Below are 12,324 nucleotides of genomic sequence, written 5' to 3' on the forward strand. Positions count from 1 at the left end.
CCGGTCTTTGACCTGTGACATCCAAATGCCGGAAAAGCGGGAGAGCCTGCCCCCGACCGGCAATGCGGAGGGGGGGGGCTGGAAGTCATGAGGTAGTCGCTTTGGAAGCGGTACCTCCATTTGCTTTCTTGGGGCGTGTGTGAGTCCGCCACGAATCTGAGTTTCTTTGCGTCCTCTGAGTCCCTTTGGACGAGGTAAATGGTGTCTTGCCCGAACCTCGAAAGGACTGAAACCTCTGCTGCCACTTTTTCTGCTGAGGTTTGGGTGTTCTGGGTTGTGGTAAAGAGGAGTCTTTACCCTTGGACTGCTTAATGATGTCAGCCAATGGCTCGCCAAACAGTCTCTCTCTAGACAAAGGCAAACTGGTTAAACATTTTTTGGAACCAGCATCTGCTTTCCAGTCCTTTAACCACAAGGCTCTGCGCAAAACTACCGAATTGGCGGACGCCATTGAGGTGCGACTGGTAGATTCTAGGACCGCATTGATAGCGTAAGACGCAAACGCCGACATCTGCGTGGTAAGGTGCGCCACTTGCGGCACTGCTGGATGCATGATAGCATCCACTTTTGCTAAGCCAGCTGAAATAGCCTGGAGTGCCCATACGGCTGCGAATGCCGGAGCAAACGACGCGCCTATAGCTTCATAGACAGATTTTAACCAAAGGTCCATCTGTCTGTCATTGGCATCTTTAAGTGAAGCGCCATCCTCCACTGCAACTATGGATCTAGCTGCAAGTTTGGAAATCGGGGGGTCTACCTTTGGACACTGTGTCCAGCGCTTGACCACCTCAGGGGGGAAAGGGAAACGCGTATCTTTAGATCGTTTAGAGAAACGCCTTTCTGGGTGAGCGTCGTGCTTCTGGATTGATTCTCTGAAGTCAGAGTGATCTAACAAAGCACTCAATTTACGCTTGGGATAAAGGAAACGAAACTTTTCCTGCTCCGCAGCCGCCTCTTCTGCTGAAGGGGCTGGGGGAGAAATATCCAACAGCCTATTGATGGCTGAGATAAGGTCGTCTACCATGGCATCCCCATCCGGGGTATCCAGGTTGAGAGGGGTTCCAGGAGTGGATTCCTGATCACTCTCATCAGACACATTACAGGGAGACTGATTGCGCTGAGACCCTGAGCAGTGTGAAGACGTCGAGGGTCTTTCCCAGCGAGCTCGCTTAGGGTGGCTGGGGCCATCATCTGAGTCATAATCCTCGGCCTGTGAAGCCGGGGACCCCCCTGTGGGCTGGATACATTCCAAGTAAGGGGGACCTGAGGACAGAGGCCTCGCCGTGCCCAGAGACTGAGCCCCATGCATAGATTGCAAGGTCTCAAGGATTTTTGCCATAGATACAGACATATTATCTGCAAAAACTGCAAAGTCCGTCCCTGTCACCGGGGCAGAACTTACAAGCGTCTCAGCCTGGGTCGCTACCTCTCCTGACTCCGGCTGGCGAAGCAGCACCGGGTCGGAGCATTGCACACAATGGGGGTCATCAGAGCCTGCTGGTAGATTAGCCCCACATGCAGCACACGCAGTATACACAGCCCTTTTTGCCTTGGCTGCCTTGCGTTTTGAGGATGACATGTTGCTGCTTCCACAGAGCGATCTGGGATATGCAGCCAGAAGCGCACCTCACAGTGCAAGAAATACAATATCTATATATATGTACCCAGTACACTGACACACAGTGAGGCACTAGAGGGACCAGCACAGAAAAATCGCTTACCGCCCGCTTAAAAAGCGGGTGTGTGGTCGCCAGATAGCCCCTAGTCCAGGTCTCCCAGAGCCTTGCGTCCTTCCTCCAGCCAGGCATGCATGTAATGGCTGCCGGCGTCTCGAGAGAGGAAGGGGGGCGGGCCCTGGGCGTTCCTGGCCAAGAGCGGGAAGCCTGCTTCCCTCTGTGCCAAGTGAGAGGGCTGGAGCATGTAAAACAGGCTCCAGCCCTCGTCGCTGCTAGCGAACAGCGTCTCTCCCCTACCCTGAATGACAGGGTGGGGGCGGGAACGAAACGGAGCAGCCGGCGTCCTAGGCCCAAAAAGCCGGGGACTAAAGTTATAACCGCCGCCGCCGTAAAAGCGCGGACGGCGGATCCCCGGCGCACCACAAGTCACAGCAGCGCCGCCCGATCCAGAGGGGGTCGGCGCTGCGTTCCCAAACAAACAATCCCCCAGTAATCTGTAGGGACACCAACTCCACGTTGCGGTCCCCGGCGCACTACAACACCCAGCCAGCCCGGAGTGTGTCTGTGCCTGCCGGGGACACAGAGTACCTGTATGATGCAGGGCCTGTCCCTGATCGTACTCCTGCTCCGAATCCATCAGGTTCTAATGGGTCTGTGGATGGAGCCCGGCATCAGAGCTGAGAGGCCGGCAGGATCCCACTTCCACAGAGCCCTACCAGGGGATGTGGAAGGAAAACAGCATGTCAGGCTCCAGCCCTGTACCAGCAATAGGTACCTCAACCTTACAACACCATCCAGGGGTGAGAAGGGAGCATGCTGGGGACACTATATGTGTCCTCTTTTCTTCCATCCGAAACAGTCAGCAGCTACTGCTGACTAAAATCTGTGGAGCTATGCATGGAATGTCTGACCTCCTTCGCACACAAAGCTAAAACTGGAGAACCCGTGATACCACGGGGGGGTATAGCCAGAGGGGGAGGGGCCTTGCACTTTTAATGTAGTGCTTTGTGTGGCCTCCAGAGGGCAGTAGCTATACCCCAATCGTCTGGGTCTCCCAATAGAGCGCTGAAGAAAGTAACAAATATGTATTTCTATGCAGCTGTCAATGTCAGCTCAGGAGAGATCACAAGTATTGTGGGGCAATCCTTGGGCATTAATACAGGAGGCGAATATAAGACACCCCCTGAAAATAAACCCTAGCAAAACAACAGTTTGGGTTCGGCGTTTGGGTGCTTTACGTATGCTAACCACTCGCATCAGCATCACTCATGCTCAGGTACGCTAGGTGCTCAGGCCAGTGCGAGCCGCTTGCAGTGTTTGAATGGCTTGCACTGGGGGTAACAACTGCATGATCCAATGTAGTGTGCAACCCCCCAAAAAATAAAAATGGAAAAAAATCTGCCCATCCTTCCCCAGAAGTGATCTTCTTATGGCTGGCTGTATAAGAGCGAAGACCCAAATAGTGACTTCCACTGGGGTTCAGGTCAGCCTGGGACGGTCTGCCGAAAAAATGCTCCAGTTTCCCACTGACTTCCATTCTACTTGTTACTCGAATCAAGACCGTCCGAGTGTTTGACCTGCTTGATTTGAGCACTTCAGCGTTTTAGTGTTCGCTCATCATAATTACAGCTGGTAAATTCCTACCTCTAAACTGCTTACATTTCTTTTCTAAGTAATATTTTTTTTTTAATTGTTGTCATGCCATCATCGTCCTTCTAATGATTTTTGCCCATAATGCTTCTTCGATGTGAAGTCACATGGCATTTTACCTTGGGTAGGCAAGTTATAGCACTGCAGTTCTCAAAGGGAATATATTTAGATAGAATTATTCTGAATTATTCTAATTTCTAAGTCTACACAGGTATGTATTAAAAAGTTATAAAGCGCAGACAGATCTACCTTTTCAGGCCAAATCCCCAGGTGGAAGTATAATCTTGCTTGTAGCAATAGGTGCTGCACGCTGTCTGGATACATAGCCAGGTATAGATCCAAAGACACTCTCAGCAGCATAAAGCTGCGATCTTTGCTTTCCCTACAAGATTTAAAGTGCAAATTATAATGTGAATGTACAGGTTGTGGTCTTCAAAATGACAGATTGTATAGGATGTAGGAATACATACCCCAACACATAGCAGTTAAAAAAGGTAAATCCTGGTATACCATAAAGTCAGTCATCTGGGAACATTTCATCATTTGATCATGAACAAGTGAGCAAAAAAAATATTCCTTCATTCATGGTCTGCAGTGCCCGGTTATACATCGTTCTCTCTGTTAGCTCCTAGATTATATAGGGTGGGCCCCAAATGAACTGACTTGTCACAAGGACACATGGAATTGCGATTCCTTGTTTGTTTAGTTTTATATGGGTGGCTAAGTGCTTTTATTATTCTTTGAATGGTATTCACCACATACAATATTGAAGACACATCCTTAAACTGATGGGGTCCCACATCTAGAAACCGCACCCAATTAGCTGCTGCGAGCTTCAGCAATTGCCAGTTGTAACCACAGAATGGAGTTGCCCCATAGCGCTGCAGTCGAGTCCTGCAGATCAGATCCTATTCAACGGAAGAGCCACCTGAGCTGAACAGTGACGGTGCGGGTGTCAGACCACACCGGTCTAAGAATAGCTCATCAATATCACTTGGCAAGAGAATGCATAAGCTTGTGACATTTTTACATTATTTTATGTCTCAAGCTATTATATATGGGGGGGGGGGGGGGATCATCAGGGGATTGCACTCAGTGTACTTGCGCTCGGGATCTCTATCTGGGATCTCTGCAGGTTGAGCCTGATACACAATCCGACACAACAGCTTCTTAAGGTAGGCAATATTAAACCTTGGATAAATTTATCTGTTACTCTCTATATAGGATATTTACTCCTGGGCCTTGCTATATTTCCATTTCCTTAGGTTATAGGAATGTCATTCTCTAGCAGAACATCTTGCTTCTATATCTGCCCCCTAATTCCTACTATAGCTGGATGTTACCCAAGATGATTGTTTTGGGTGATCATTTCTAAACGACAACAACAATTATATCCTATTGCCTTAGATTATCAGTCGCTATCGACATTATATGCTGGCCCATGCATCAAAATTACCTGCTAAACACAATCAGCTGTTATCTGGAGAGTGCAGTGTCTTACAGGTCATACAACCAGCATGTCCTAAAAAATCCCAATGATCCCCTGTTTATTATGTTAGGAGGGGGTGAAACGCGTCAGGATAGCAGAGTTTTTTTAAGTTAACCTCTCAGCTTTGACCTAAGTACTACAGCTGCAAGCACTAATAAGCCAATTTTCTGATCCCTTTATAGAGATGGGGCATATACATATTAATGAGTCCATCTGTAACAATAGGGTTCAGTGAGGCTTGCAATGCTGTATTATTGGGGACAGTGTCCATTATTGTAAAATGTCTATTGACCTTGTAGGTCTTTTTAGTGTTTCTTCACATTTTTGGCACATGTGGATAGCAGTGGTGGTGGATACCTTTACTAGATGAGTTTCTGGACATTCAGGGTAAGACATCGTTGAGCGGGGGGCATCCAAAAAATTAAGGTACTCTCCGCTGTCAGGAAGGGAAAGGCAGAGTGCATGTATTCAGGCTCTGCCCCCCTGTCAAAACTGATACCTAATCCTACATCCATTTCCCTTTACTTGCCACAGTTTAGGCTTAAGTGTTCACTTGCACTTACACTATTTAATCTCGTTTTAAGTATGTCCATCTACTATATGTTTTACATGGGTTGGTAGCTTTGAGGTTTTTATATAAATTAATAACAAAAAATTACAGTTTTAAAGGTTTTCTTTTGATTAGGTTTTTAACAATATAGCTCAGTGTTTATATATTTTTTCTTTGGTTTGATACTGTATGGGACACTACAAAGGCCTATTTAAGAGGTTTCCTCATTAAAGAAGTAAATAGCATTAAAAGAAGGGAATTTTGTTTACTTACCGTAAATTCCTTTTCTTCTAGCTCCTATTGGGAGACCCAGACAATTGGGTGTATAGCTTCTGCCTCCGGAGGCCACACAAAGTATTAAACTTTAAAAAGTGTAACCCCTCCCCTCTGCCTATACACCCTCCCGTGGACCACGGGCTCCTCAGTTTTGGTGCAAAAGCAGGAAGGAGGAAACTTATAAATTGGTCTAGGGTAAATTCAATCCGAAGGATGTTCGGAGAACTGGAGACCATAACCCAAAAGAACAGCCAGCCCAAAGGGCACAGGGGTGGGTGCTGGGTCTCCCAATAGGAGCTAGAAGAAAAGGAATTTACGGTAAGTAAACAAAATTCCCTTCTTCGTCGCTCCATTGGATGACCCAGACAATTGGGACGTTCAAGAGCAGTCCCTGGGTGGGTAAAAGAATACCTCAATAAGAAGAGCCGAAAACGACCCCCTGTTACAGGTGGACAACCGCCGTCTGAAGGACTCGCCTACCTAGACTGGCGTCTGCCGAAGCATAGGTATGCACTTGCTAGTGCTTTGTGAAAGTGTGCAGACTAGACCACATAGCTGCCTGACACACCTGCTGAACCGTTGCCCGGTGCCGCAATGCCCAGGACGCACCTACAGCTCTGGTAGAATGGCCTTTCAGCCCTGAAGGGAGCGGAAGCTACGAAGAACGGTAGGCCTCGAGAATCGGTTCCTTGATCCACCAAGCCAAGGTCGACTTGGAGGCCTGAGAGTCCATACGCTGGCCAGCGACAAGGACAAAAAGCGCATCTGAACGGCGTAGGGGCGCCAAGCGAGACACGTAGAACCGGAGTGCTCTCACTAGATCCAAAGAGTGCACAACCTTTTCACCCTGGTGAATTGGATTAGGGGAACAGGAAGGCAAGGAGATATCCTGATTTAGATGAAAAGGAGATACCACCTTAGAGAAATTCCGGGACAGGACGAAGAACCAGCTTATCCTGGTGGAAAACCCGGAAGGGAGCCTTGCATGACAGCGCCGCAAGCTCAGACACTCTCTGAAGAGAAGTGACTGTCACCAGGAAGGCCACCTTCTGCGAGAGACGGGAGAGAGAGACATCCCGCAGCAGCTCAAAAGGCGGCTTTTGAAGAGTCGACAGGACTCTGCTAAGATCCCAGGGTTCCAACGGACGTTTGTAAGGTGGGACCATGTGGCAGACCCCCTGCAGGAACGTGCGGACCTGCGGAAGCCTGGCTAGACGCTTTTGAAAGAAAAAACACGGAGAGCGTGGATACTTCTGAGGGATAAACCCTTGTCCATTCCAAATTGTAGGAATGAAAGGAATGTGGGTAAGGCAAACGGCCATGGAGGAAAGTCGTTATCAGCGCACCAGGATAGAAAGACTTGCCAAGATCTGTAATAGATCTTGGCGGACGTTGGCTTCCTGGCTTGTCTCGTGGTGGCAATGACATCCTGAGATAACCCTGAAGACTCTAGGAGTCAGGGACCAATGGCCACCTAGTCAAGTTGAGGGCCACAGAATTCAGATGGAAAAAACGGGCCTTGTGATAGCAAGTCTGGGCAGTCTGGAAGTGCCCACGGTTGACCCACCGTGAGATGCCCCAGATCCGGATACCACGACAGTCTCGGCCAGTCTGGAGCGACGAGAATGGCGCGATGGCAGTCGGACCTGATCCTGCGTAGTACCCTGGGCAGCATCGCCAGAGGGGGAAACACATAAGGCAGTCGAAACTGCGACCAATCCTGGACTAAAAGCGTCCGCTGCCAGAGGTCTGTGATCCTGAGACCGTGCCATGAAGGCCGGGACCTTGAGAGATCGTCATCCTGCGTTCCTCAGCGGCCCTGACGACTGAAAAAAATCTGCTTCCCAGTTTTCTACGCCCGGGATGTGAACTGCGGAGATGGTGGAGCCTGTGGTTTCCACCCACTGCAGAATCCGCCGGACTTCCTGGAAGGCTTGACGACTGCGAGTGCCGCCTTGGTTCGCGAACGGCACTGCCTCCATAGCTGCAACCATCTTCCCCAGGAAGTGCCTGAGGCGCCTTAAGGGGTGTGACTGACTCCGAAGAAGTGATTGCACCCCCGCCTGCAGAGAAAGCGGTTTGTCCCTGGAGATTCGCCAGAGCGACGGCAAGGCTTTGTTGACACGCCGCCTGAGAAGGGGCCCAGAGGTTCTGAAGAAACGAGCCGCAGGACGAGAACTGAACTCTATCCTGTAACCATGAGACAGAAGGTGTCTCACCCATCGGTCTAGAACTTGTGGCCACCAGGCGTCGCCAAAGCGGAAGAGCCTGCCACCGACCGGGGATGCGGCTAGGGGAGGCCGAGAGTCATGAGGAGGCCGTTTTGGAGGCAGTGCCCCCTGCGGCCTTTTGGGGTCGTGACGTGGGCCGCCACGCATATGAGTTCCTCTGGCCTTTCTCCGGCCTGTTGGACAAAGAAGAATGTGGCTTGGCGGAGGGACGAAAGGACCGAAACCTCGATTGGATTTTTCTTTGCTGAGGTCTCTTAGGTTTGGACTGGGGTAAGGAGGAGACCTTTCCCTTGGATTCCTTAATAATATCATCCAATCGTTCGCCAAATAAACGGTCGCCAGAAAAAGGCAAACCAGTTAAGAACCTTTTTGAAGCGGAGTCTGGTTCCCATTCGCGCAGCCACATGGCCCTGCGAACTGCCACGGAGTTAGCATATGCTACAGCCGTGCGGCTAGTGGAGTCCAGGACGGCGTTCATGGCGCAGGATGAAAGGGCTGATGCCCGAGAGTCAAAGACGGAACATGCGGAGCAAAATTCCATGTGACAGTATTAAACTCCTTCAGACAAGCCTAGATTGCTTGGAGAGCCCACACGGCTGCAAAGGCCGGGGCGAAAGACGTGCCCGTGGCCTCATAGATGGACTTCACCAAGAGCTCTGTCTGTCAGTGGCATCCTTCAGTGATGGGCCATTTGCAACACACACAACAGACCTAGTAGACAATTTGGAGACTGGAGGATCCATCTTGGGAGAATGAGCCCAACTCTTAAACTCTTAACGACTTCAGATGGAAAGGGGTAACGCGTGTCAGTGTGACGTTTAACCCAACGCTTGTCCGGGACCGCTCCGGGTTTTTGGACAGCATCCCTGAAGTTAGAGTGATCAAAAAACGTATTCCGTGTACGTTTGGGGAACCGAAACTGGTGTTTCTCCTGCTGAGAAGCCGACTCCTCTACAGGAGGAGGCGGAGGAGAGCGAACCAGCACCTGGTTGATGGACGAGATAAGATCATTTACTAAGGCGTCCCCCTTAGGAGTATCAAGGTTAAGGGTGAAGTCAGGGCCAGAGCCCTGAGCTCCCCCGTCTGATTCGTCTTCCTGAGAGTCCTCAAGCTGGGATCCCTAGCAGCGTGAGGAAGTCGGGGAAGAGTCCCAGTGAGACCGCTTAGCCGGTCTTGGACTGCGGTCCGGGCAGGAGTCCTCCGCCTGAGACCTAGGGCTCAACCTGGGAGCGCGCTACGGCGCTAACCAAGCGAGGCCTGGATGAGACAAGCTACAGGGTCAGGGCCTGTGAAAGGTCCGATCTGGACTGCAATGCCTCAAGGAGCTTAGAAGACCATTTGATCATATGAAAATGACTGAGGGCCAACACCTGTGACTCTGTCCCTGCAGCCTGCTCAGGGGGAGCAGGGGGGTCTACGTGAGCCGAGGGGCCCACCAGTGCCCGAGGCTCCGGCTGAGCAAGCGAGGCAGGAGTCGAGCATTGCTCACAGTGAGGGTAGGTGGATCCCGCAGGTAACATAGCCCCACAAGAGGTACAGACCGCGAGAAAAACCTGTGCCTGTTGTCTCCTAGGAGAGTGACCACTGAAGGTAAATATGAAAAGAAAAGGGGATACAGTCTGTCCGAACAGAAATATATATAATATATACATATGTATCCGGCACCCTAGGGGGACCAGTACCGGGTGCTGTGTTCACCCTGAGCTCCCCTGAGAAGCACCCACGGGCAGAATGCCAGAAAATGGCCGCCGGAGCTCTCAGGGGAGGAGTGGGGCCGAGGGCGGCGCCAGCAAAGAGCGGGAGTCTGGGTTCCCCACAGTGGTCAGTGAGGGGGGAGGAAGACATGCAGGCTGTTCCAGCCCTCACATCCAACGTCATGTCGGTAATCCCGCCCTTACCCCTGACAGGCAGGCCCGGGGGCGGGATTTTCGCGACTAGGCCGCGGTGAAGCCGGGGACTAAATTTGAGGCCGCGCCCGACCAGCAGGCCCGGTCGGCGCGGAAGTCCACCTGCCTCAGTTTTACAACTACCGCGGCTTCCGGGAAGAAGGTGCGCTCCCTGTACAGTCCCCAATGGGGACACCGAGTACCTTTAAGTAGCAGGGCCCGGTCCCTGGGGTTGAAGAGGCTCCGGTCCGGCAGGTTCCACCAGGGGCTGCGGATGGAGCACAGTCCCAGTAAATGGATGACCGCTCAGGTCCCACTTCTCCCAGCCGCATAAGGGATGGTGAAGGAGACGGCCTGTGGCTCCAGCTTCCGTACCCGCAATGGGTACCGTCTGGGGTCCCCACAGTGGTCAGTGAGGGGGGGAGGAAGACATGCAGGATGCTCCAGCCATCACATCCGACATCATGTCGGTAATCCCGTCCTTACCCCTGACAGGCAGGCCCGGGGGCGGGATTTTCGCGACTAGGCCGCGGTGAAGCCGGGGACTAAATTTGAGACCGCGCCCGACAAGCAGGCCCGGTCAGCGCGGAAGTCCACGTGCCTCCCCAGTTTTACGACTACCGCGGCTTCCGGGAAGAAGGTGCGCTTCCTGTACAGTCCCCAATGGGGACACAGAGTACCTTTAAGTAGCAGGGCCCGGTCCCTGGGGTTGAAAAGGCTCCGGTCCGGCAGGTTCCACCAGGGGCTGCGGATGGAGCACGGTCCCAGTAAATGGATGACCGCTCAGGATCCCACTTCTCCCAGAGCCGCATAAGGGATGGTGAAGGAGACGGCATGTGGCTCCAGCCTTTATACCCGCAATGGGTACCTCAACCTTAACAACACCGCCGACATAGTGGGGTGAGAAGGGAGCATGCCGGGGACCCCGTGGGGGTCCTCTTTTCTTCCAACCGACAACTAAGTTATGAGAATGCATGAGTGGATGTGTGCCTCCTTCCACACAAAGCATAAAACTGAGGAGCCCGTGGTCCATGGGAGGGTGTATAGGCAGAGGGGAGGGGTTACACTTTTTAAAGTGTAATACTTTGTGTGGCCTCCGGAGGCAGAAGCTATACACCCAATTGTCTGGGTCTCCCAATGGAGCGACAAAGAAAACACCTTCAAATCATTTGAGCAGACATTAAGAATAGAGGTACAAGATGCTGAAACTCCATAGTTGATAGAATCCCTCTCCTCCCCAAGATAAGAGTCAATGTAGGCCTAAAGGAGCAGAGTACCAAAGTGCACAGCACAGGTTAACTTTGGAGGGGGAGAAGGATGGGCATCTCCTGGCAATTATATCAAGAGCCCACGTAGTCTGGAGGAACTTGAAGTGGCAGTAAGCTGGATGGCCAATATATCCTCAGGGAAGGACGGATTGCCAGGTGAGGTATTGAAACAATATAGTGACATCCGGCTACCTCAATTATTATCGTTTTTAAACACTAAAGAAGCTAGATTGCCCTCTTCTATGAACGAGGCCACCTTGTCTCCCAGAATCATATGGCCCATTCATGTTATTAACCGCTGACGTTAAAATGTTATCCAAAGCCCATTACATACATTTCTTACATCCATTATACATACAGATCAAACAGGAGTTAAGTAGAACAAAATCAACGGCATTTTATGTGAGACGGCTATACCTAAATATGCCATTACCCTCAGCGGAACGACGATTTAAGGCGGTGGTGTCACTTGATGCAGCGGCCAAGGCATTTGATAGTATAGAATGGTAAATAAAAAAAATGTTTCACACAAAAATGAATTTAAAAACTATAACTAGGGCTTAGCTGATCCGGACTGTCAAAATCCGGATCCTTAGCCCACAGCCGAGCGAATAACAGCCCCCAGCCGGCATTATCTTGGCTGCAGAGGAAAATTAGGAGTGACCACACTTTTTTTTTTTTAAATTATTTATTTAAATTAGTAAATAAATAAAAAAAAGCTGCATGCGGTTTCTCTTAGGCCGAGGTCACACTTGCGAGGGACTCGCACCTTTCTGACATCGCATCACCGGCACAGCTGCATACACTGACAGGAGCATGCATATGTTTGTCTACATTCATGCGCACCATACTGACCCGCAGACACTTGCACTGCTTTCCCCGCCCACTGGCTGTCCTGGCGCCTGTGATTGACTGCAGTCAGCTGACACGCCGGATGGGGGCGAGTCTAGCTGCAACCCATTACACGCACCAATGGGCGGGCAAAACAGTGAATATTGAATAGTCGGCTCCGGAAGGGATAAGCATGACTCGGAAGGAGTTTGCCGCCATGACACAGTCTGGGGGAGTACACCACGCACGCTCCTACCTCCCTATCTCTTCCACCAACGTTTTTAATCTCTGGATTCTGGTCCCCATTGATTTACATGGGGACCGGATTCCGGAGCGGATCAGGTTTTGTTTTTTTTTTTTTTTAATTGGAGCAGTGATCCGCCAATCCCGTTTTTTTTGCCGAATTTATCAGCTCTAACTAAAACACATTACCTTTAAAAGGTAAATTCTTTCATTTTTTTTGTGTG

The 12,324-nt window shown here is 50.8% G+C and overlaps 1 protein-coding gene across 1 annotated transcript in view; it reads right to left on the reverse strand.

The window, feature by feature from the left end:
- The window catches only part of FBXO21 (F-box protein 21), a 78,326-nt gene that overhangs the window by 26,852 nt on the left and 39,150 nt on the right, over positions 1-12,324 (reverse strand). Inside the window, exon 9 of the mRNA XM_075341851.1 lies at positions 3,576-3,708. Within this exon, the coding sequence (XP_075197966.1) occupies positions 3,576-3,708 (133 nt within the window). The remainder of the gene's footprint in view (positions 1-3,575; positions 3,709-12,324) is intronic.

The sequence above is a fragment of the Anomaloglossus baeobatrachus genome, chromosome 1 (assembly GCF_048569485.1).
Source record: "Anomaloglossus baeobatrachus isolate aAnoBae1 chromosome 1, aAnoBae1.hap1, whole genome shotgun sequence".
In the NCBI taxonomy this organism is placed as follows: Eukaryota; Metazoa; Chordata; class Amphibia; order Anura; family Aromobatidae; genus Anomaloglossus; species Anomaloglossus baeobatrachus.